Source organism: Nothobranchius furzeri, chromosome 11 (genome assembly GCF_043380555.1).
Source record: "Nothobranchius furzeri strain GRZ-AD chromosome 11, NfurGRZ-RIMD1, whole genome shotgun sequence".
Taxonomy (NCBI): Eukaryota; Metazoa; Chordata; class Actinopteri; order Cyprinodontiformes; family Nothobranchiidae; genus Nothobranchius; species Nothobranchius furzeri.
In genome coordinates, this window is record NC_091751.1 from 65,574,739 (window position 1) to 65,596,890 (window position 22,152).

Below are 22,152 nucleotides of genomic sequence, written 5' to 3' on the forward strand. Positions count from 1 at the left end.
TGTTTATTGCTACTTATAATAATTATATTATAATTAAATGTTTCATTAATCTGTGCTCAATGACAGAAGTTTGAAATTAATTTTACGTTATGATTACATTGAAAGATTGATATATGTTTCAGCATGTTGACATGACGAGGCCATCACCATTTGCACTCACACAAGGACAAAGTAAAGTAAAGTTAAACCCATGAGACATAGATAGCCCTTTACCCCAGATCAGAGCATCCGGTATCAAGGAAGGCGTGTTTCTGAGGTTGTCTTGGTAACCATTCCTCAATTTGTCAACCTCTGGTTGGCTACACAAATCATAACATGAGAACATTAAAACCGGATCGCTCTGGTGATTCATCAGTTCTAGAGAAAGCTTCAGACCGGCCATCTGAAGCAAAACCCTCTTTAACCATCAAAGCTTTTGACACGTTGTCAAAATATTTTTGCACCTGCGAAGCTGATACAGCGAAGAGTTCCTGCAGAACAAGCTGATATAAACCTGACTCTTTCCTGAATCAAAACGAAGTGTGTACAATCTCTTAATAAATAAAGAATCCTAGAATCTTCTGAAAAATGCAGTAAAGAACAAGCAGGTTGATATTCTATATAGAGTATCACAGCTTATTGGTCATAAGTAAAGGTAATATATATATTGAGCTCTTAAAGCACTCAATTTACCAAACCCTACATTTGTTTGTTACCTTTGTTTTAGTTGCCATTTTGATTTTGAGCCTTTTTTGTCTCTATTTTTGATAGATTTGCTTCCTTATGGAATTTTTGTTAATTATTTTGGGAAAAATAAATGGAGATTAACTTTTAACTCCTTCGTCCTGACGTTTGGCTGCTTGACAAACAGACATCTAATACATCTTTCCAACAGAGAAACATTTTATTGTAATCATTGCCTATATGTACACAATAATAAAATAGTCAATATTTTGATTAATACTTCAAACTACAGATTTTTGGAAAGTGCACTTGAGCCCTTTCTCCACCTTCTCAAGTTTCCCAGACAGCAACAGCTTGTGGGCATGGACGTAATTTGGGGGGGTGGGGACAGGGGGGACATGCCCCCCCCCCCCCCCCCCCCACACACACACACACACACTTTTTCCAAAGACAAGTTTTGACCCCTGCACTTTTTAACCATCCAAAAACAATATTACGCTATATTAAACTGACACTGGTTGAGCTCTAGGACCAAGCGGAAAACAACTGTTTGTGTTGAAGCCTGTTTCCCATTAGAGCATACTGTAAAGATACCCCCCCCACCCCCCACCCCCACCCCACCCCACTTCTAAAGTGAAAATTACGTCCATGCTTGTGGGTAATGCCCTTCGCCGAAGCACACTTTTGTCCGGACTTCAGCGAAGTGCAGATCAAGGAGTAGGGCCAAGGTCCACACTTGAGAATCGGAACACCCTGAGCACTCGCACCACTAACGGGTATTGAGACTGGGCCAAAGACCCAAGTCAGTACAGGCAGAAGGAGCTCCTCTTACAAACCAAAACCATTACAGATGTAGATGTTGTTCCTGAGGCAATCACACAAATGAAGGAGCATGGCCCTGCAGGATTGACTCCCCCTGATAATGACTAGATAAAAAAAAAAACAAGTAAAGCAAATGAAACAAACCACAACTCACAGGAATGAGAAGCTGTTCTTTTGCATCAGTTCTTTTGATGATCACTTTATTTAAGTTTTTCTATTCCAGTCATGTTAAATCAACGTCTGTTGCCGTTTCTAATCTGCACTGATTGGACATCCGAGTTTTCACTGACATAAATATGATGAAAACTAAGAAAACTAAGACAGATTCTGATAATATGAACTGATCCTTTACTATTGTGGCAGTGTGAGCATCCTGTCACGGTGTCCCGATTGATCATGCACCCTGGCTACTTGGCCAAGGGGATGTCCCTTTGGCTGACTGCTTAGCATGCATGACTCTCACCTGGGAGTCCGGGGATCGAATCCCGCCTGGGCCCTCGTTTCTCCACCTTGCCACACTAAGACACGAGTCTCACAGAGACCAAACACAAGTGTGCTGGGGGTTCTGGTTTTAGATCATCTAGGAGGTTGTACTTACACAGAAATGTGCGCAGCAAGCGATGAATTATACGTCTATTCTCTCCCTTTTAGCCTTTAGGCCCAGGTTTTGTGCAGGTACCATCTTATGGAAACCAACAAAGAACATTGATAACACAAGGAGGGCCATGAAACAGAACTTATATTTTTTAAACATAAAGCCATTAATGGTCTCTGGCTACTCTGTGCTATCTGTTCATCCGTACAGATGAACTGATCATTGTTTGTTTAAGATAGGTTTTAACCTTTGACAAATGTTAAAAGCATATCAAACTATGTCTTATGTAATAAATCTGATGGGATGTAAGCTTGGTACGAAGCAAAAGCGAACAGGAAGTGACACCAAGTGTGTCAGATAAAGTCTTAGTAAATGAAAAGATTTACTCAAGGCTTATTTGTCATGTTCATCGGAGACTGAGGGCGTTCGCCTGCTCTCAGTCTGATCAGACTGTGCGTCAGTCAAATCTTAAAAGAGCAATACTACAACTAACAAGTCTGTTGAAATTGTACAAGTGTGCATGTGCTCCAAGTCATCAGCACTTCAGTGGGGTCTGCTTTTATACATCAAGAAAATTCAAAAAGCAGAAGAGTCCCCAGTCCTGATTTGTAAGACATTTGTTTTGTGTCGGAAACCCCACCTGGATGGACAGGTGTGCCGGTTGTGCTTCAGTGTGCTCGCTCACGCTAGATGATGGTTAACACAGCTTCTAGAAGCTTGTGTAGCACTTTCCATCAACATTATCTCTCTTTGTCCTTCTTGTCTTTACTGTTGAGCTCACATGCTTGTTTCGCTGGGAGGTGTCATGCTTCCATCCAGAACTATGTGGTTCTCTTGCTTTCCCCCACCGTACTTTGGTTCTTCTCTTGCTCCTCCAGCATCCTCTCCAGCTAGAGTTACCAGCTCTTGGGTGCAGTTGCATGGGCTGGCTTTAGAAGACAGGAGGCTTACTCCAGTGGTTGAGCCAACAGCTGGAGACACTCTGTGGTTCCGTCCCTGCTGGTTTAAGCCTGTTTGCTGCCTTTCACCTTCTACAAGCCCTGCGGGCCCCTCTTCCTCCCCCTGAGGATTGCCTGTACCTGCAGACTGTTGTGCCAAGGATGGCGATTGGGAAATAGATAGCATCGACTTAGCTTGGTGTGTTATAGAACTACGTGATTTAGAATGCTTGGGTATCATGTCTTCAGAAAGTACCTGATCAAACTTTGAGGAATCAACAAAAGCCGGGGTACCAACTGGTGTCATCACAGCTGTCAGGACATCATCCTGAGATGTGATGAAGTCTACCTTGAGATCTTTTATCTTTTGCAGATCATGTAAATAGTCGTGTGTGCTGTCGCAGGTCGCGCCCATGCTTCCTGCTCTCTGTGCCACTAAATGTTTGTCTCCAGCTGCACTTTCCCGGGGGCTCGGCCCAAACTCGTACAAACCCTCTTTTATGACGGTCATTGGTTTGGTGCTGCCAGGTCTCTGACTCAGTTCCATAGTGGTGATCTGACTTAGATCCAAGGGAGGGGGGATATGTTGCCTGATATTACCAAGACCTTCATTACTGGGTGGTAGAGAACTTTTATCTGCTCTTTCTGACGAAGAAGGATCAACCACATTGGAAAGTCTTACAGCACTGCTGCCCTTATGTGAAGCATGCTGGACCTGAACAGAGGTCAAAGCATTCATTTTTATCTCCTCTGTGTGTTTGTTCCGTTGCATCTCAGGGTTTTCAGTTCCAGCGAGTTTTTGAGGAGAAGATTTGTTTGATGACGGTTTGACTCTTTCAGGAGAACCCCGCTGAGTGACTTCACGGTATTGCTGGGACCTGACTGCGCTACTGATCTCGGTGTTGGCGTAGTGCTTTTGGTTGTTCCAAAAACTAGGAGACAAGTGATTGTCAACAGGACATTGGTTGTCATCTCGTTTTTCCACCAACACGTCGGTGAGTCCCATATTACGGGTAAACGCTTCTTTTACATTAATAGACACAATGCTTCCGCTTCGTTTGGCACGTTCAAGAGCTTCCCTCCTCTTGATGGCCTTCTCTTGCCTTTTCTGTTCCCTGTAAAACTCTGAGAAGTTGTTGACAATGATCGGGATGGGAAGGGCAATGACTAACACACCTGCTATACAACAGAGCCCTCCTACAATCTTTCCTAACAGTGTCTGTGGGTAAATGTCACCATAACCAACAGTAGTCATTGTAATAGTAGCCCACCAGAAGGACGCAGGGATGCTGGTGAATTTGGTGGCATCTTCATCCTTTTCAGCAAAGAACACCAAGCTTGAAAAGATCATAATGCCCATAGCTAAGAAGAGAATCAGCAGGCCCAGCTCGTTGTAGCTTCTCCGTAAAGTGAAACCTAACGACTGGAGTCCCGTTGAATGCCTGGCCAGTTTCAGGATTCTCAGAATCCTCATTATGCGGAAGATCTGGACCACACGGCGAACATTCTGGAACTGCATCACGTTCTTGTTGGATTCAGTTAGGCAAAGTGTCACATAGTAAGGCAGTATAGCCAACAGATCAATGATGTTCAGCGGTGCTTTGATGAAATCCCACTTGTTGGGAGCTGACAGAAGGCGAAGCAGGTACTCCATGGTGAACCAGGCAATGCAAACGGCTTCTACATGGGCTAGACTGGGGTTGTCATTGAACTGGCCAAATTCATCTACAACCTGAAGCTCTGGCAGGGTGTTGAGAGACAACGAAATGGTGGAAATGACGATGAATAGGATGGAAATTGTGGCCAGGATCTGTAAGGCAAAAACACACATTGTATATTAGCCTTGTGTCATGTTTCATCTTCAGAAGCAACTAAACAAACTTAATACACAATCTGTAATCTGGTCACAAAGTACAGTTCTGTTCTAGCTATTAGTAGGACACTCTGACCCTTCCACTCCTGTCCAAAAAGTCTATAAAGAGTCTTTCCAGTGGCTTGGCTGTGTGAGAGCTGAGTCCTTCCTTTGCAACGTTCGCTAGGACACTTCAGGATAATTGTAATAGGATTGTGAGGCTATTTATAGAAAGGATAGAGGGAGGTCAGAAGTGGTTACTCATTCTTTCATCCTCAAATCGGAAGAATGCCGTACCTCAACACCTTCAAAAGAAATGTGTTTTAAAATCTCCTAAGTGTGTTCGTATAGTCACATTTCAACAGGGGCCGAGTCCAATCGGAGTCTGGAACAATGTATGTAGAAGATAATCATCTGGTGTCTCAGATGGACAAATCACAAGAAGTGCGGGTTCAAATCGAACTCATAGGGGAATAATAAGCTTCACTTCCAAAGTGTTCCTCTCCATCGACAGTTTTTAAACCTGTTTCTAATTATAACAGGCCATCAAAACAACTAAAATCCACCCTGACACGGTGACTATGATATCAGCCGCCCATTAGACGGAGTCATGCTCACACATCTAGCTAAGCTTCCACCACCACACTGGATTAGTATGTGAAGCAAGTCCAATTTGTAAAGCAGTCAAACGTTGTTTCATTGTTTTGGACAAGTGCTTTTCTCGTCAGCATCAGATCAGCGTCACACTCAAAGTGAGCAGATACGGAGACTCTGCCTACACCTGGGTCTGACTATTCACTACGTAGCTGCAGTTTCAGCAGGAGGCTGCACCAGTCAAAACTGGAGGGCAGAGCACACAGTTGGAAATGCTTGCTGTTCTGTTGCATTCTGGGGTTTGAGGTCTTACTGGTTTGTGCACCCTGAGGCCTATAATGAATGTGGACAGCAGCCCAACATGACTGACCTAATTGTAATGAGGTCGAGAAACCCAAGGCCTCATTTCTAAAGCTTGCTTATGCACAAAACACGGTCTGAAAATTGAGGAAGTCATTCAAAGTTTGTGATTTATGAAGAGTACCTTGAAGGGAAAATGTTCACAACTTAATGCAAACTCTGACCCTGGCATAGGCACATTTTGGAGATGAGGAGCCTGGCAGCACAGCTGGTGAGATGGTGAATTTTAATTGTAGATCCTCGCGCACACACAAAAACATCAGTCAGCCCCTGAACAATCTCTGAACTCAGAATAAAAATGTAAATCTGTTGCTTTTAAGATATCACATGACGGGGGGTCCAGGACTCTTGAAGGCGCTATATCCAATCCAATCTAATTTTATTTATAAAGCGCATTCACAAGGCATTACAACCAAACAAGGCACTGTACAGCAAAAATGTTAGTTAATTAAACAGGCGATATAAAAACATGTCGAACACAGATAAAAGATAAAAAGGAAATACAACAAAATTCCCAAAAACTAACAGCTAAAAATCAATAAGACACAGGGGGAATAAAAAAATTAGAAAAACATTTTAAAAAAGAACCTCAATAGTACGGAAGTTGATATTGTAAACTCCATTTTTAAACAATGCAGATGTAAGTGATGGTCATAATTATGTTGTATAAGCTAGGTTGAAGTAGTGAGTTTTCAAGCGTGATTTAAAAATGCTAGCTGTTGGTGCTAGCCTTACTAGCAGTGGTAATGCGTTCCACAGCTTCGGTGCACAGACAGAGAAAGCCCTCTCTCCACGGCTATATATACAGCTACACGGCTGTATATCACATACAGGCCATTTACCATTTAAATGATTAGAACTACAAGCGGCAAGGCTACTTTTAAACATATAGCTAATAATAACATGCTTGTTATCAGTGTGGTTCCTGAAAAATTCATGATTTTGGGTAGATAAATGAAAGAAAGGACGGTTTTATGTGAACACGTTTAAGACGAAGGTTTTAAAGTCAGTGAGTCAGGATTATTGTCTCTGCTCCCTGGTTCCTAATAACGGGTCACAATTCTGCCTTTTAACCCAACAGCATAACAGTTTAAGCCCATCTAAATGTTTATGAGCATCTCTGCTGATGCTCAAGAGCAGATCTGGGTTGTTTGTCCCTGTAGCCTGTAGACCCTGTAGGTCAACAGGCTCGAGAAAACACCACCGTTCTGTGGAAAAACATTACTGCAATTAAGTAGGTGGCCTTTTCCACAATATATATTTAAAGTTGGAGGTCTGATAACTCAAAAAATAACTAAACAAAGAATTTGTTATTGTATTATTGAGTATAATACTCTGTATGCTCCCTAAGAGTCCGTTCTGTTAAGGAAAGAAAATCCTTAATTTCTTTTGTGAAAATCTACTGAATGATGCACAGATCTGCATCAATAAATTATACACAGGATACCAGTCTGGGGATTATTGTTATACTGGACAAAATCCGGGGCAGCGAAGATTGGGGCGACAATGGCACAGGAGTTAATTGCTCGCCTCGTAATCAGAAGGTTGCAGGTTCGAGCCCCACTCAGTTTGTCGCTGTTGTTGTGTCCTTGGGCAAGACACTTAACCCCCCACCCCCCCACCTCCCGTCTGCTGGTGATGGTCAGAGGGACCGATGGCGCCTGTGAATGGCAGACTCACCTGTGTCAGTGTGGCCCAGGGCAGCTGTGGCTACAGTGTAGCTCATCACCACCAGGGTGTGAATGGGTGAATGACTGAATATGTTGTAAAGCACCTTGGGGGGTTTCCGGACTCTAGAAGGCGCTATATCAAATACAGGCCATTGTGTCCCACAGTCCAAAAATAAACGATGTTGGAATGAAACTCACTCCAGTAGCTCAGAGTACACATCTGACGTATAAATTCACTTGTTAAAGAATAATACTGCAATTTCAACAAACAGCTATTTTCTTGGGGTGGCCATTGCCACCCCTTGCCACCCCCTAGGGGGCACCATTGTACCAGATAGGCAATAATGGAAAAAGGAAACTTTTTAGTGATCCATTTCTTTCCTATTGCACCACATCTCTACTAATCAGTATCGTCTAGCCCTAGAATTGAGAACTTTTTGTTGTTAAGACTGAAAGATAAACCAAGCACAACTGAACAAGTAGAAAAGCAAAATAACAAAAACTCCCTGCAGACACAAAGTATCTCATACACAATCTCTCATATTCTAAATCTGGACATTACAAAGAGCTGCATCATGTGAACATGGTCACATGTGAGTTGTCAGGTACTCAGGTTCACTATAAAGTCTGGTTGTGCTGAAGGTGGAGGAGGATGTGTTACCTTGACTTGATGCTGCAGCTTTTCTGCACAGTTAACATTGGTCTTTTGTCTTCATCACATCGTCTTTGCTGAATCCATAATATTACCAAATGATTAAGTATTTTTTAGAACACCTTCTCCTCGACCAAATCTACCGCCATCACTGTTTGTAGCCCGCTGATCACCACTCATGGCAACCTGCGTTATTACTATTATTTTTTGTTAATACTGGACTTACCGACATGGGCAAAAAGATGTCGGTAAGAGTTATAAATGTGGTTAAGTGTAAATTTTTGGTTTACCGCCCAACCCAAACCAGACTAAACAATATCTAGCTGTTGTTGACATTTGAAGTTAGTTCACATAAACCAGCAACGTTTGCTTCTTTTTTCTTTTTAATCTTTCTGGCAGTTGAATTAAAAATTCTCAGAACATAAATTTTCCATCTATTGTTTTGCAATATTAACCAGAGATCCAACAGCATGACCTGGTTGCCCTCCTTCTGGTCAGCATCAACCTTTTAGTAAGCAGCCCTACTGTTAGCCTCCTTTCTGAATGTGAATTGGAGGTGTGTAAAGCTTGGTTTATGCTTGACGCATTCACTTTCCGCTTGGTGATGCGGCTCGCGGATGGAACGCGCTTCACAACTTGCAGCGTTTATGGTTCATGCGGCTCGTTTCTGCGGTGAGCCAATGTTCTCCCAAACTGTAGGGGGCAGCATGGAGCTCTACGGCATGCATCCAACACTACACCATGGTAGAAGTAGAAATTACTGTTGTTTACAACATGGTATTCCAGCATTTTTAACAGCGTCCTCGTCTTTTCCGACAGTACGAGCTATTTCTCGCCAAGAATTATTAACAACATGTTGATCACGGTGATCTCTGAGAGCGGAATCATACAAATGTCTGTATTTACGGACCTCTGCCATAGTAGTTCTTGCCAGTCCGCCATGTTTTTCCGCATCCAACCGTCTGCGTGGTTCGAAAATTTCCTAGGTGCGCGGTGCGGAAAGTTTGGGCCGTGCGGAGGCGCGGTGGAGGGGCGTGGTTGTTAAAACGACCCAACTTTTCCGCGGGGAGCCGTGCGGACCTCACGGACGCGTCAAGCATAAACCAACCTTTAGTGGGGATGTTTGACTTCCAGTTAGAGCCCTTACACTATTTGTGTTTCGGTCAAAATATTTGAAGAAAGCATTCAGCTGATCAAGAAAGAGAGGGGTCAAATGTGGCAAGCGAGTAGAGTTTTGCTTGTAGCTGCAGCTACTGTTGAACTTGAGGTGAGTATGAACTGACCTGGAGCTGAACAAAGCTCTGAGAGAAAATCCAAACAAATGTCCTGTTTAGGTCACATTGTTTTTTAAATATATTGTGACAAGATGTCTGTTTGAGGTGAGACATTGGTGGATACAAATTAAAGTTTCAGTCAGTGCACAGAATAGTTGTAATCAGTCCACAAAGTAACCAAATATTCTCTACTTGGAGATTTACAATTACTAGATCCAACTACGCAGGACTTTACAGGAAGCACCCTGCAAATCTGTGGATACATTAAATAAGTTCATTTTGTCTTTGTTATAAACCAATATTACTTCTTTTCTTCAAAGACAAATGTTGTGGTTTTAATGTGACAGTGTGTGTTTTTCCTGGCGATAGGGGCAGTAGATACCTAAATTGTTGCAAGCAAGCAGTATTTTTGTATTGGAGTAAGACCTTACCAACGGATACCCATTAAGGTCAAAAAGCCCTGGGGAGGGCAAACTTCTGCAAAATAACGAGCACATCAGACTCTCCATCAGTGGCAAAAAGTGAAGAGGTAAATGTGTAAAACAACAATGTTTAAGAATGATGATTAAGAATGAAGTTTTGTAACTGTTACAACTCAATAAATGTATTTTGTCCTCATGGGCTCCCGTAGAAGAAAACATGGCATCTAATATGGCGTCGCCCAGAGACTTAGACCCGCTCCTGTGTATTTTAGACCTGATTTTTATGGTTATATGATACGAAGCAGCCAATATTGTTCAACAACTGGGCATCATTTCATTCATTTTCAACAACAGTTTGATGGATATTTCCAGAACGTATCGGTGAAAACTACACATTGTCTCTTTAAAGATGTTTTTTCATGCCTGCTGACAGTTTTGTCTGAAGGCTTCAGTCTTACTCAGAGAGTCATCTGACTTTCTACCGCTGTGTCATTTATCAGCTGCGCTCCCAGACCAGCAGATAAAAGACACCATGGATGGCGCTCTGAGGAAGACTGAAGCCATCAGTCGAAATTGTCAGCAGGTATGAAAAACATCTTTAAATCTGTGGATTTTAGCCATTAGGTTTAGATTAGGACATAAAGAGCTGTCTATATTTTATTACTTCAGTGGAACTGCCTGCGTCAGGTAAAAAACCATGCTGCAGGTGGAAATCTGAATACATCAGACAGCAATCCAAACATGACGGGGACGCAATGAATTATACGACATATAATGTGGAATATAATACAAAACAGGGTAGCTGGAGATTGGGTAAAATTTAATTGACTGGAAGGACGCAAAAAGTAAAAATGGAGGCAGCATACATATGGCAACTTGAAATTGATTGTGGTGTTCCCCAGGGGCCCGTGCTTGGACCAAAATTGTTCAGCGTGGATATGAATGATACGTTTAATGTATCAGGTGCTAAAACCTATTCTCTATTGCTGACGATACCAAAATATTCTACTGTAGTGAGAATTATAATGAGTTCATGAACCAGGAACTAAACTATCCTTAAACATAGAAAACACTAAATCAGTCATGTTTGGTAATATGAAACTAAATTTAGATTTAAAAATAATAACTGAAGGAATCTCAATAGAAAAATTTGGGGCATTTTTGGGAAATGTAATTGACAATAAACTGTGGTGGAAACCCCATGTCAGAGACATTAAAACAAAAATATTCAAGAGCCTCTTGATCCTAAATAGTTAAACTATTCATAAGGGAAATGTACTTTGTACTGTAACCTGGTACATCTATACTACACATACTGTGTTGAAGTGTGGGGAAAAACTTATCAGAGCGTAAATCCTCCTTAAGTTATATTACAAAAATGAGCAGTGTGGATTACTCACAAGGTTGGCTTTTTTGATCATTTGTTCATCCAACCCAAATTGCTCAAATGTCTTGATCTTGTAAAACATAATACAACTACAATCCTGAATGAGGCATTTAAGTAAATGGTGTCAGTAAATCTGCAACATTTCTTTACAACTCACAAGTCCTACAGTTGCAACTGCTGGTGCGAGTTTTGGTGTACGAGGCGTGGAGTTGTGAAACGGCTTGCACACATCAGGTCTGATCATGATATGGGTCCTAAATGTACAAGCTGTTGACTGTTACCTGTGTTGAGTGTTGTACTACTCAGTGTTGTATCTACGATCGTTTTACATCATCACATAATTTAGTTAATCTGTAAAATGTGTAATATTTACTATGACAGATGTAACCACAATGTAAGTTATATTCTTATCTACAATAAGACCAAAAAAGTTGATGGAGTAGAATTATTATTGCTTCATTGGTGGAGAATAGCAGTGAAGCATAGTAGAGGAATAAAAAGTAAGAAATTAAACACGTTTTCTTCTGCCCACTCCCTTTAAGGCTAACTGTATTATTGTTCAATAATTTATACGTTGTTTATTTTGGAGGTGGCTTGTCACCTGTGTGGTAACAGCAGAATGGATAGAATGAAAACAACAAAATAAAAGATTTTTTTGGTTATAAAGACTTGTGAGAAAAGGAAAGAGATGCAGTAGAGGACAGCAGGCGCATCACAGCATGACCTCCCTGCAGCAGCTTAGCAGGGCCAAATGCTGTGGCCTTGGCACCAGAACGGGTTCTAAGAAGTTCTAGGAACATGTACTTGGAGACTGGCTTCACTGAGAGCTATCGTGAGATTCAGCTTATGAATTCACTTTCTTTTTATAGTACCAGTTCACTGCTGAAGACATCTTACAATGCTCCCACCACCCCCCAAAAAGCCACCAATAAAACATTCTGTTCCAATACAATGAGACCAAATTCCCCATGGAATCGTTTTTCGGAGCCACAGGAATGATTCATATGGATAAGGCAGAGAAACCCGAACCCCGATCAATGGGTAGGAGTATTTCAGGACTAACAGGAAGTGAGTGGAAAGATGATGTTTCTGCAGAAGTCATTTTATTTATAGAGACAGAGAGGTTCCAGAGTGGTCACTCTGACTCTCATCATCAGCCTAATGGAAGCGCTCCGGTATCCGTTACAGTGTGATTTCCTGGATGTCCCTACATCCCGTCTCTCACAGGTGACGTATACCTATGATGAACATTACTCACCTCTCATCTCTTTAAGTTTGTGTCCCAATGTACTTTCAGCATAGTTTCACATATTCCCATATTTGATGTTTTGTTTTCTAATAGGAATAAACGTAGGGACTGCGTTGGGGTTCTGATGGAGAACAACTAACTAGGTGCTTGATGTTTAGCTGCCTCAACATGAGACATTTCCTTCAGAAACGACGATAAAATGGTAAAATGATAGATGACGTGCACTTGTGAAGCACCTTTCTGAGTCAGAGGACTCCAAAGTGCTTTACACTACAGTGAATCATTCATCCTACAGTGTAGCCACAGCTGCCAAGCACAGGCGCCAGCAGTCCCTCCGACCACCACCAGCAGGTAAGAAGGTTGAACAACCTCGCCCAAGGACACAATAACTGACACGACTTTGGGAGCCTGGGTTTGAACCCACAACCCACCAATTACAGGGTGAACTCTTCACCCCTGAGCCAATGTCGATACCTATTGGTGCTGTGTCCCTTGGTTCAAGTACAGCTGGGTCCCACATCCACCAAAGCACCCCCCCCCCCCCTTCCCGATCCAGAGCTGCATGCGGAGGTACGCCCAACTAGATCTTCTAGATTTAGTTGAACATCACACCTTTGACAGTGGGGAGATATTCTGTTTATGATGCCGGGGGCTGGGCCACAGGCCTCTGTCCTCACATGCCACCCAGACCACCATCGATACGACCCGATGAGAAACATGTTCTGGTTCTGGTCAGAACCACGGGTTATACATGTCCAGATGTTTGGTCATTTAATTGTGTGGAAAATCAGAAAAAACTTTTATGGCTAACTTAGTTTTATCTGGTTCGTGTGTACCGAGCAGCCAGTGGTGAAGGTTCTCACTTCTAACCTAACGACCTTCTGGACTTCACTTCATCACACAGAATGTTTAAAAACCGACGATTTGATAAAAGTTACAGTTAAACCTCTAACCCCCCCAACCCCCCCCCCCCCCCCCCCCCCCCCCGTGGATCCAGCTCTGGACAGAACAAACTCCTCAGCATGCCAACAGCTAACCTATTTGTAGTCGCAGAAGGTTTGCTAAAGCCTGAAAAGGGATTAGGCTGTTCTCCTAAGTCATCCTCGTGCGTGCGCGCGCGCGCGCGCGTGTGTGTGTGTGTGTGTGTGTGTGTGTGTGTGCGCGCCAGTCACTGAAAGATGACCATGACTATAGTGGGGTAGGTGATCGAATGATAACAATTAATATTTTAAAATAACTTTTCCTTGATAGACTTAAGAGAAGAGGTCGATAGAAATTTGGTATGAAGGACAGGGCCACACAGCTCAGTAGCAGCTAGACGGCTAAAGCCTGATTTATACTTCTCTGTGAGCTCCGCAACAGAGAGACGCACACGGAGTGTCCGAATGGTTTTCACATGCAAACTTCTGTTCAGGCAGCGGGGTGTTGCAAAGCAATTCCCCACCAGGACAGCAGAGGGCGTAGCGCTTTTCTGTGGTATCCTGCCACCATCACACTCATGCATCCGGTCCACGATAGTGTATTTACCAATGTGTTTATACATTTCAGACTTTTTAACACGGACAAATTTGTCCTTCATTCTCCTCCACCTCTTCATGCGTTCGCCACCTCTAAACCCACTTTTGCCATCGTTTCAGTTCGCCTTTGCTCCGTATTTTGTACTTCGCTCATGTGTGAATAAATGTTCATATTTTCAGACTTTTTCCTCGATGCGTTCTTGAATCTGTTCTGGGTCTGCTGCTAAATATCTGTTTACTTTTTAACGGAGCTTCAGCGGTGCTGGTGACGAATATACAGGAAGCGGTGTCCTGACCAATTGCAAGCTTGCTGTCTCCGTCACCCTCTGTGAGCCCGTCGGAGAGCCCTAGCGCTGACGCATAATGGCGTTGAGTGTCTTCGCACCGACGCAGACGGAGAAGTATAAATCAGACTTAATACTTGTGTCGTAGGGCTGGGCAATAAATCAAAAATTCATCATAATTTCTGACTTTCATCGAGATCATTTTTCCTATGTCAATAAATTTGATGATAAAAAATGAGAAGATGTGTGTAGGTTGGCAACGTTTCTGTCCCTTTAAGAAGCTGTACCACGTTGAGTCACGTAAAAATGTGACTCAGCGTAATACATGTGACTTTAGTTCCTGCACATACCTGTAGGTGTCGTCCATTTATCGTTATCGAGGTGAAATCCTCAATATATCGTAATATTGACTTTAGGCCATATCGCCCGGCCCTATGGGGTAGCTTTAGCCTTTTAACGTGGCTGGTAAAAACAGGACATATGAGATGGAGGACGCGGTATGACATTGTTGAAAATAAGAAACTGAACAGTGCTTTTGCATGGACACAGTTTGGCTCGTTAACGTCATAGCTGCACTGCTAATGAGTGCTGGTTCTGACAAAGTTGGGGAAAACCACCGATCTGCAGCAGCTCCCCCTGCTGGAGCAGCAGGGTAAAAACGTTAGAATCCCAGACGAGGGCAAGTTTGAAGAGATTTACAAACCCGGTCACAAAACTCTCACCCCTCCCTCTGGCCATCAGTCATGATTCACTGTTTTCAAATTTTACATCATAAAAACAAAATTGTAGCAATTTGTTTGAATATCATCACTTTTAGCCACTTCTCACAAAGAGGTTTATAAATATGCTCAAACTAAAAAGGAAGATTACATGTATGTATACATACTGTCTATTACTGGAATACCTTCTGCTAACATCACCGATACTAAACTGGGTTTTAGGGCATGGAACGTCCCTGGTAGAGTGGAGCATGAATTTACTGGAAGTTGACATAGTTGGGCTTGCCTCCACCTCCACATGGACTCTAGGACCAACCTCCTGGAGGGGGTGGTCTGATCATGTTCCACTCTGGATGAGGGTCTCACAGCCCAACATCTATTCTTTTCCCTAGGTGGGTGAGAGAGGGGTCTCACACGCCTTTGAGTGTGAGGACGGGTCCCAGTTGTTTGAGGAATGGCTCATTACAGCAGTTCAGAACACACAGCCATCTTAAGAGTCATTGGGTGGAGTCCTGGGTGCTCCACCTGGGAACTCAACTGTCTCACAGAAGCACGTCAACTTCCAATGTACCTGGAGAGGCGTGTTGGGCAGATCTGCACCGTAGTGGTGGTACCGGTTTGTCCATAACGAGCTTTGTGTTTGAACATAACGGTTTCCACCATGAGTGCATGTAGCCCAGGCACACGCTGAGTGACAGGTTGATTACTGATTTGTAAATCTGCAACCATATCTACATTTAAACATTCTAACACCACCACTCATCACCACCCAACGGGTTGGATTAGGTTTAGAGGGAGATGCTGGACAGATGCAATGTGCTTTATCACAATTCTGTTCATAATTGTTAAGGACAGAATTTCTGATTGCAGCCAAAGGTTTGTGCTCATGTTGGCTACGCAGAGCGATAGGATCTTTGGCAGGGTTAAGAAGCTAGGATGATGATCAGTATCTCCAACTCTGAAGGTACAGTGCTCGATTGGGAAAGGCTGGAATATGAAGTTAATTTGGGGAATGAGCTTCAGTTCAAGGTTTAAGTAGGAGTGGAATGATGTGTGGGATGGATAGGTGGTGCGGGGCAGCATCTGCTGTGATGTGGACTCTAGACGGATCTGTTGTTGTGAAAAATAAAGAGTTTTTAGGAGAAGCTGTTTATTTATAGCCTAGTGAACTAGACCAAATTCTTGCTTTGCAAAGTTTGGTCTAGGAACGCTCCACTGGAACCTCTGCAGCCCCAACAGCATTCTGGCTGGCCAATCACAGCTTTCTAGAGGGGTTTCAAACACATAAAGAGCTGTGATTGGTCCATAATGGTGGGCCAATCATAGTGCTCTATCTGTTTAGTGAACAAATCACAGAGCTTTATCCGCTTTGTGGGCCTATCAGGGCACTCTATATGCCTGGTGGGTGGGATGATGCAACAGAGTGAAACAAGATGGCGACAGCTCGTTTTAAACGGCTTTTACATCAATGTTGGACTATTAGAACTTGGGCTTCATTAGAATCAGGAGCAGATAGATGTATTTAAGTGCTTTTATTTAGAGAAAATTACGTGTTTTCTCCTTCTTCAACTGCAGACCGCCTCATTTACCGATAGCTGTTGCGGTGAGTACGTCACATTCATTGTCCAGTAGCATGCGGAGATCATTTGAAAGACAACGGTAGAACCCGCCCCATAACCGAGAGCCGTCAATGGAGCGTTGCCAGACAAAATAATATAATTTATTTAGTCTGGCTTGCCAGGCTAGTTTATTTACCAACTCAACTATGAGTCTGCGTGGCTTCTGGACGGACTGCTATTCATACCGACTGCGGATCATGTGGGAACATTTCTGTAAAGTTGCTCACAAGTTTATGTGGAATCACGTAATAACATAACATAACACACACTGAACCGATATTCCAATCATCAGTGGTGCCCCCAAGGGATGGCCAGGGGTGGCCATGGCCATCTCTAGAAAATTGATGGCCACCCCAGGGAAGACCAATATTTAAAAAAAAAGTCACATTAATGTCCACACAAACCATAAATTAATCTTATTTAATGGAGACATACAGGTGAAACTTGATAAATTAGAATATGATGAAAAAATAACCATTTATGTCAGTAATTCAGCTCAGACTGAGAAACCATCTTAAGGCTCAGGAACCCTCTGCAGGTGTTCTGGATTCATTAGCTGATTAGAGTGTGGCACTTTGAGTCTAGAATACTGAACCTTTTCACAATATTCCAATTGTCTGAGATTTTGAATAGAGGTGGCATCAATATCAGTATCGGCCGATGTTAGTCATTTTTTAACATATCGGTATCGGTTCGAGAAATAAAACCGGGCCGATATTAGCAACCACTATATTTTCCATCTAGTCTCCATTTGTTTATCTGTTTCAGAGGTTGAGGGGGGGGGTGATGTGTATTTGCTTAGTCATGTGATAGTGATTGTAATCATCTCAGAAGCATAAATGTGTATGGTGTGTGTACATAATAATGTAAATTCTGCTTTAATCATTTTCATTTTGTACAAAATTGCTGATTTTAGAAGCATTAATATTAAAGTTAAAGTTAAAGTCCCATCAGTTGTCACACACACTGATGTGTGTGCGACATTTGCTCTCCGCATTTGACCCATCCCCTGGGGGAGTGGTGAGCTGCAGACACAGCCGCGCTCGGGAACCATTTGGTGGTATATGTCAGTATATCAACATCGGCAAATATCGGTTATCGGCCATAACAGTGATATTAATATCGGTATCGGCCCTAAAATTTCATATCGGTGCATCACTAATTTTGAATGTGGGGTTTTAATAAGCTGTAAGTCATAATCATCATAATTATAAACAGATAAAGGCTGAAATATCTGGTTTTGCATGGAATGAGTTGGATGACTGACATAAATGAACTTTTGCACGATGTTCTAATTTTTCAAGTTTCACCTGTACATGCACCCCAACCCTAACCCTGAAAGTGTTATGCTACACACACACACACACACACACACACACACACACACACACACACACACACACACACACACACACACACACACACACACACACACACACACACACACACACACACACACACACACACACACACACACACACACACACACACACACACACACACACACACACACACACACACACACACACACACACACACACACACACACACACACACACACACACACACACACACACACACACACACACACAGGTCTCTGTTTTGTGTTGTGGGTCACCTTGGCAGCCACTGAGGAGCTGGGTTTCTCCAGGAGGTCCCAAAGCTTCTGTCGCTGTTCTGGACAGCAGCCCTGCTCCTCCTCCTCTCCCTCCTTGTCCCTCAGCGTCTCGGCCTCCCTTCTCAGCTCCTCGTTCATCTGCTCCTTCTTCTGATGGTATCGGGCCTGACAGCAGGATTCTAAGTATATCTCATCAATGCCCCAGTAGTCCAGCTCCTGGCCAAAGGACAGTGCACACATCTCCTCCATCATATGTAATTTCCCGGTTCTGTAGAAATTCAAGATGGAGGAGAATGCCATTGGATGTCGGTCGAAGAAGTACTCATTCTCTGAGAGGCTGTAGTCGTCACAGATGTCCAGCAGCGATTCGTTGGTGTTGCAGTCTCTGAGCCGACCCAGACGGGTTCTGGGCAGCCGATCCAATGTTCTCCACAGCACTTCATGTGTGAGTCCTCCCACGTTCAGCCTGACTCTCCGGGAGCGGGCTTTGGTCCGGATGATGTCAATTGGCTCAGGGGGGGGCACAAGGGTAGCAGCAGGCCGGGGGTTGACTTTGGGAGTGCTGAAGCTGACTCTGTCCGTCATGTTGAGTCCCCCTGTTCTGCTGCCTCACGGTGAGGCCGCTTAACCTCGAGCACGGTTGATTCCTGAGCTTCTGGGGTCTTCTCTAAAGAGAGATAACCTAGGTCTGTTCAGGCTGACGTTCTCCTGGTGAGATCCATAGCTGAAAAACAGAAAATCACAGCGGTCAAACCCGAGTCAGATCAGTGGTTTTATTGCTGTAAATAATTAAAGAGCAGTGATGAAAAAAATTTTAAAAAACTCCCTGACCCTGACACAAAGTGGAATCGAGCTTCAAAAGGATTAAAACATCCCACACCGATTGAATCAGGAGGAATTCTAAAGCAGGAGCAGGACTCTCGCTGGTGAGGTTGTGTTCAAGTTTTTTACCCATCTGACAAACTGTCTGTGCTCATTCATCAGCCCCTCTGTTCCTCAGGAGATGAGGTGAAATCTAAAACCTTTAGAGAGAGGATGTCCTCCAAGCAGAAGAGCGGCTCTTTAACCCCCGAGCCTTTCTCCTGCCGGAGTGCCTTCTGCTGTCGCTGTATTGCTGCAGAGTGTGACCGCTGGCTGTAGCATACCCGCGATAAAAGCACTTAGTGATCTACGGATCAGAGGGACTTGAGAATGAATAATCATTTACTGGTTTTACAAAACCCTGGAAGACTGATGGGGACCCTGCAGAATCACACCAGCTGCTCCAGATGTACTTCAGTAGCGGAAGATCACACCAGATGTCTCTCCTGTCAGCTAAGAACAGGAACCTGAGGCTACAACTCTCACAGGATCACCAGAGCCGGACCAGATGAGATCGAAAAACCCTTTCTGCTCTGATGAGCCTGGATCTCGGCTGCAACCTTCAGATGGTCGGGTCAGAATTTGGTGTCACCAACATGAAAGCAAGGTTTCATGTTGGTGATGGTGATGGTGGTAGGGTGTGTGTGTGTGTGTGTGTGTGTTCCACATTGAAGAAGAAAGAATCTTTTTCAAAGCGCTTCTCAAGACAAAAATCATGAGGCGCTTCAGAACAAAATATAAATAAAAAAAAAATATATTTTTAAAAAATGATAAAATTCATAAAAATTAGAAACATTTTAAATTGTGATAAAAAATATAAGCCTATCTATCTATCTATCTATCTATCTATCTATCTCTCTCTCTCTCTATCTCTCCCCAAACGTCTCACATTTAGGATCTCATGTGGTCTCCAGCTCCTCTGTAGGCTTCCCGTGAGGTTTAAGTGTGTGTTTATGGGATTATCATTTTTCATGATTCTTCCAGAGGACCATTTCTTTGGTCAGACATTGATGCTGGACTATCAGTCTTCTATCTGCTGGGCCTTTATCTGGTTGTGTAATGCCCCTTTAATTCCCTGGAGAGGCTTTAGGATCAGTCTCTGGAGGCTCAGGGTGGCCCGGGTTAATTATAGACAGTCTATCCTCTCCTGGGACACTCTCAGGACACATCAGGAACCAAGCTGCTACGTCATGATGAAAAATCCTCCCAACCGGTTCCAGCTCTGCCTATGATCCAATAATGAATCGGGCTTTTCCTGCAGGACTCGAATGCACTAAGCAAAAAGAACCGCAGGACTAAAGTGAGTTCGGGTCCTTTAAGAGAACAGTGACAAGAACAAACTGTGACTGAAAGCGGGCCGAACCGGTCCCAGCACTTTAATATCTGCAAGTTCCTTTAAGAAATTTCTTTAACAGCAGAAAAGGTCCTAAAGGGACCAAAGTCAGCCTACCTGTGTGGAACTTCTACCGACCTGTCGCCCGCATCCCATAATTAACAGTTGGACCGGCGGCTCCGCTCCAGACTGGTCGCGGGTCCTTCATCCGAACCCAGATCGCGGCGGACCGAGAAGATCCACATGTCTGCAAAACGATCCACCGGAACGAAACGCACGCCAGCAGGAGCCAGGGTGGACAAGTGAAGCTGCAGGTCCTGAGCAGATGGAGGGGGGGGGGGGGGGGTGTAATTGGATTGAGGCGTTCAGGACTGAACAGATCAACAGCCTGTATTAACTTTGGCTCCTGTTGCTCCTCCTGCTGTTCTGGACTGTTCAGAACAAGAGGAACCCAGAAGTGAAGCCAGAACCAGAGCTGTAGTCTACAACACCTGGACAAAGTGGACCTTACACTTAGTTTTATTGATCTGCTAACCTGAAGTATAACACAAGCACATCAACAACCGAACACATGCATGTAATATGACAATATAACACATTGGATCACAGTTTAAATAGGTTACTTTAAATGAGCTTCCAGCCAGCAAGCACAGGCAACCTGTGGGATGGGGATGGGGGTGGGGGTGGGGTGGGGGTGGGGGTGGAGACAGGGAAGGACTCCTCTAAAAGCAGTTTTACAAACACATGTAGTGCTCACAGTTCTTTAACCTTTTTTTTATTTCCTCTAAAATAAGTTCTCATGCACATGCAGACATACAAGCTGGTCCATAGGGGGCGCTAAGGCGCTGCCCTTCCCAAGAGGCAAACTCTCACCTGTGGGAATTAAACGAGCCAATGTGGGGCTGGAGCCAGAAAAGAGCAAGTTCCCATTGACTCTCATGTTAAATATACCAACTTCACAGCAGAAACAAACATGTTTACAGCCTGGTTCAAAAACATTTTAGGTTTAATAAATCAAGTTTACTGTGATGACAACTCTGAGTGGGGTGCATTTATTTGTAACGTGTCCATTTAAATGTAATTCAATTCAATTCAAAATACTTTATTAATCCCAGAGGGAAACTGATTTGATTGATTAAAGCTTGAAATCATGACTACTTAGGGGCGTGTCCATTTGATTGACAGGTAGTAGATGAGCCGTCAGCACTAGCGACTTGCTGGCAGAGAAGACCTCATCCTCAGACTCACGTTAAAAGTTACAGCCAAGAAGGAAGACTTAGCAGAGTCGCTCAACTCAAGCCAGCACACGTCTGAGCCAGTGCTAAAATGACCCTTTAAATGAAATGTCAGAGTCCCACCATCTCTGTGGTCAGAATACGACATTTGCAACTTGTGAGTGCCGATTTGGTCTCTTAGAAAAAATTGAGCTGATGCAGCAGGATGTTCACAAGCACCTGCTTCCAGTTAGTGAGCTGACCATCAGCAGAGGGTGCTGTGCATACACAAGAGCTTGATTTCTCTCAGAGCTTTCTTTTGCTGTTGATGCAGCTGCCAGGAATGAACCCACCATAAACATGATGGGCGTCTCACTTGTGTCTTTGGGAGACAGGGTGGACTTTCTCCCTGCCTAATCGAGAAACATGACTCTGTCTCTGTTTAGGTTACATTTGGCTAGATTTTGCTGTGTTGTCCTGAACCACCCTGCCCTGTTCCATGTTGCCCA

The 22,152-nt window shown here is 43.5% G+C and overlaps 1 protein-coding gene across 1 annotated transcript; it reads right to left on the reverse strand.

Moving 5' to 3' along the window:
- Nucleotides 1–1,464: 1,464 nt before the first annotated feature.
- On the reverse strand, nucleotides 1,465–20,748 carry LOC107384345 (potassium voltage-gated channel subfamily B member 2). Its single transcript, XM_015957569.3, has 3 exons — nucleotides 20,547–20,748; nucleotides 18,236–18,959; nucleotides 1,465–4,828 (listed from the first exon to the last, which is right to left on the reverse strand). Exons 2-3 carry the CDS (start codon nucleotides 18,818–18,820, stop codon nucleotides 2,858–2,860), a joined length of 2,556 nt encoding a protein of 851 aa, XP_015813055.1. The 5' UTR covers nucleotides 18,821–18,959; nucleotides 20,547–20,748; the 3' UTR covers nucleotides 1,465–2,857.
- Nucleotides 20,749–22,152: the final 1,404 nt, after the last annotated feature.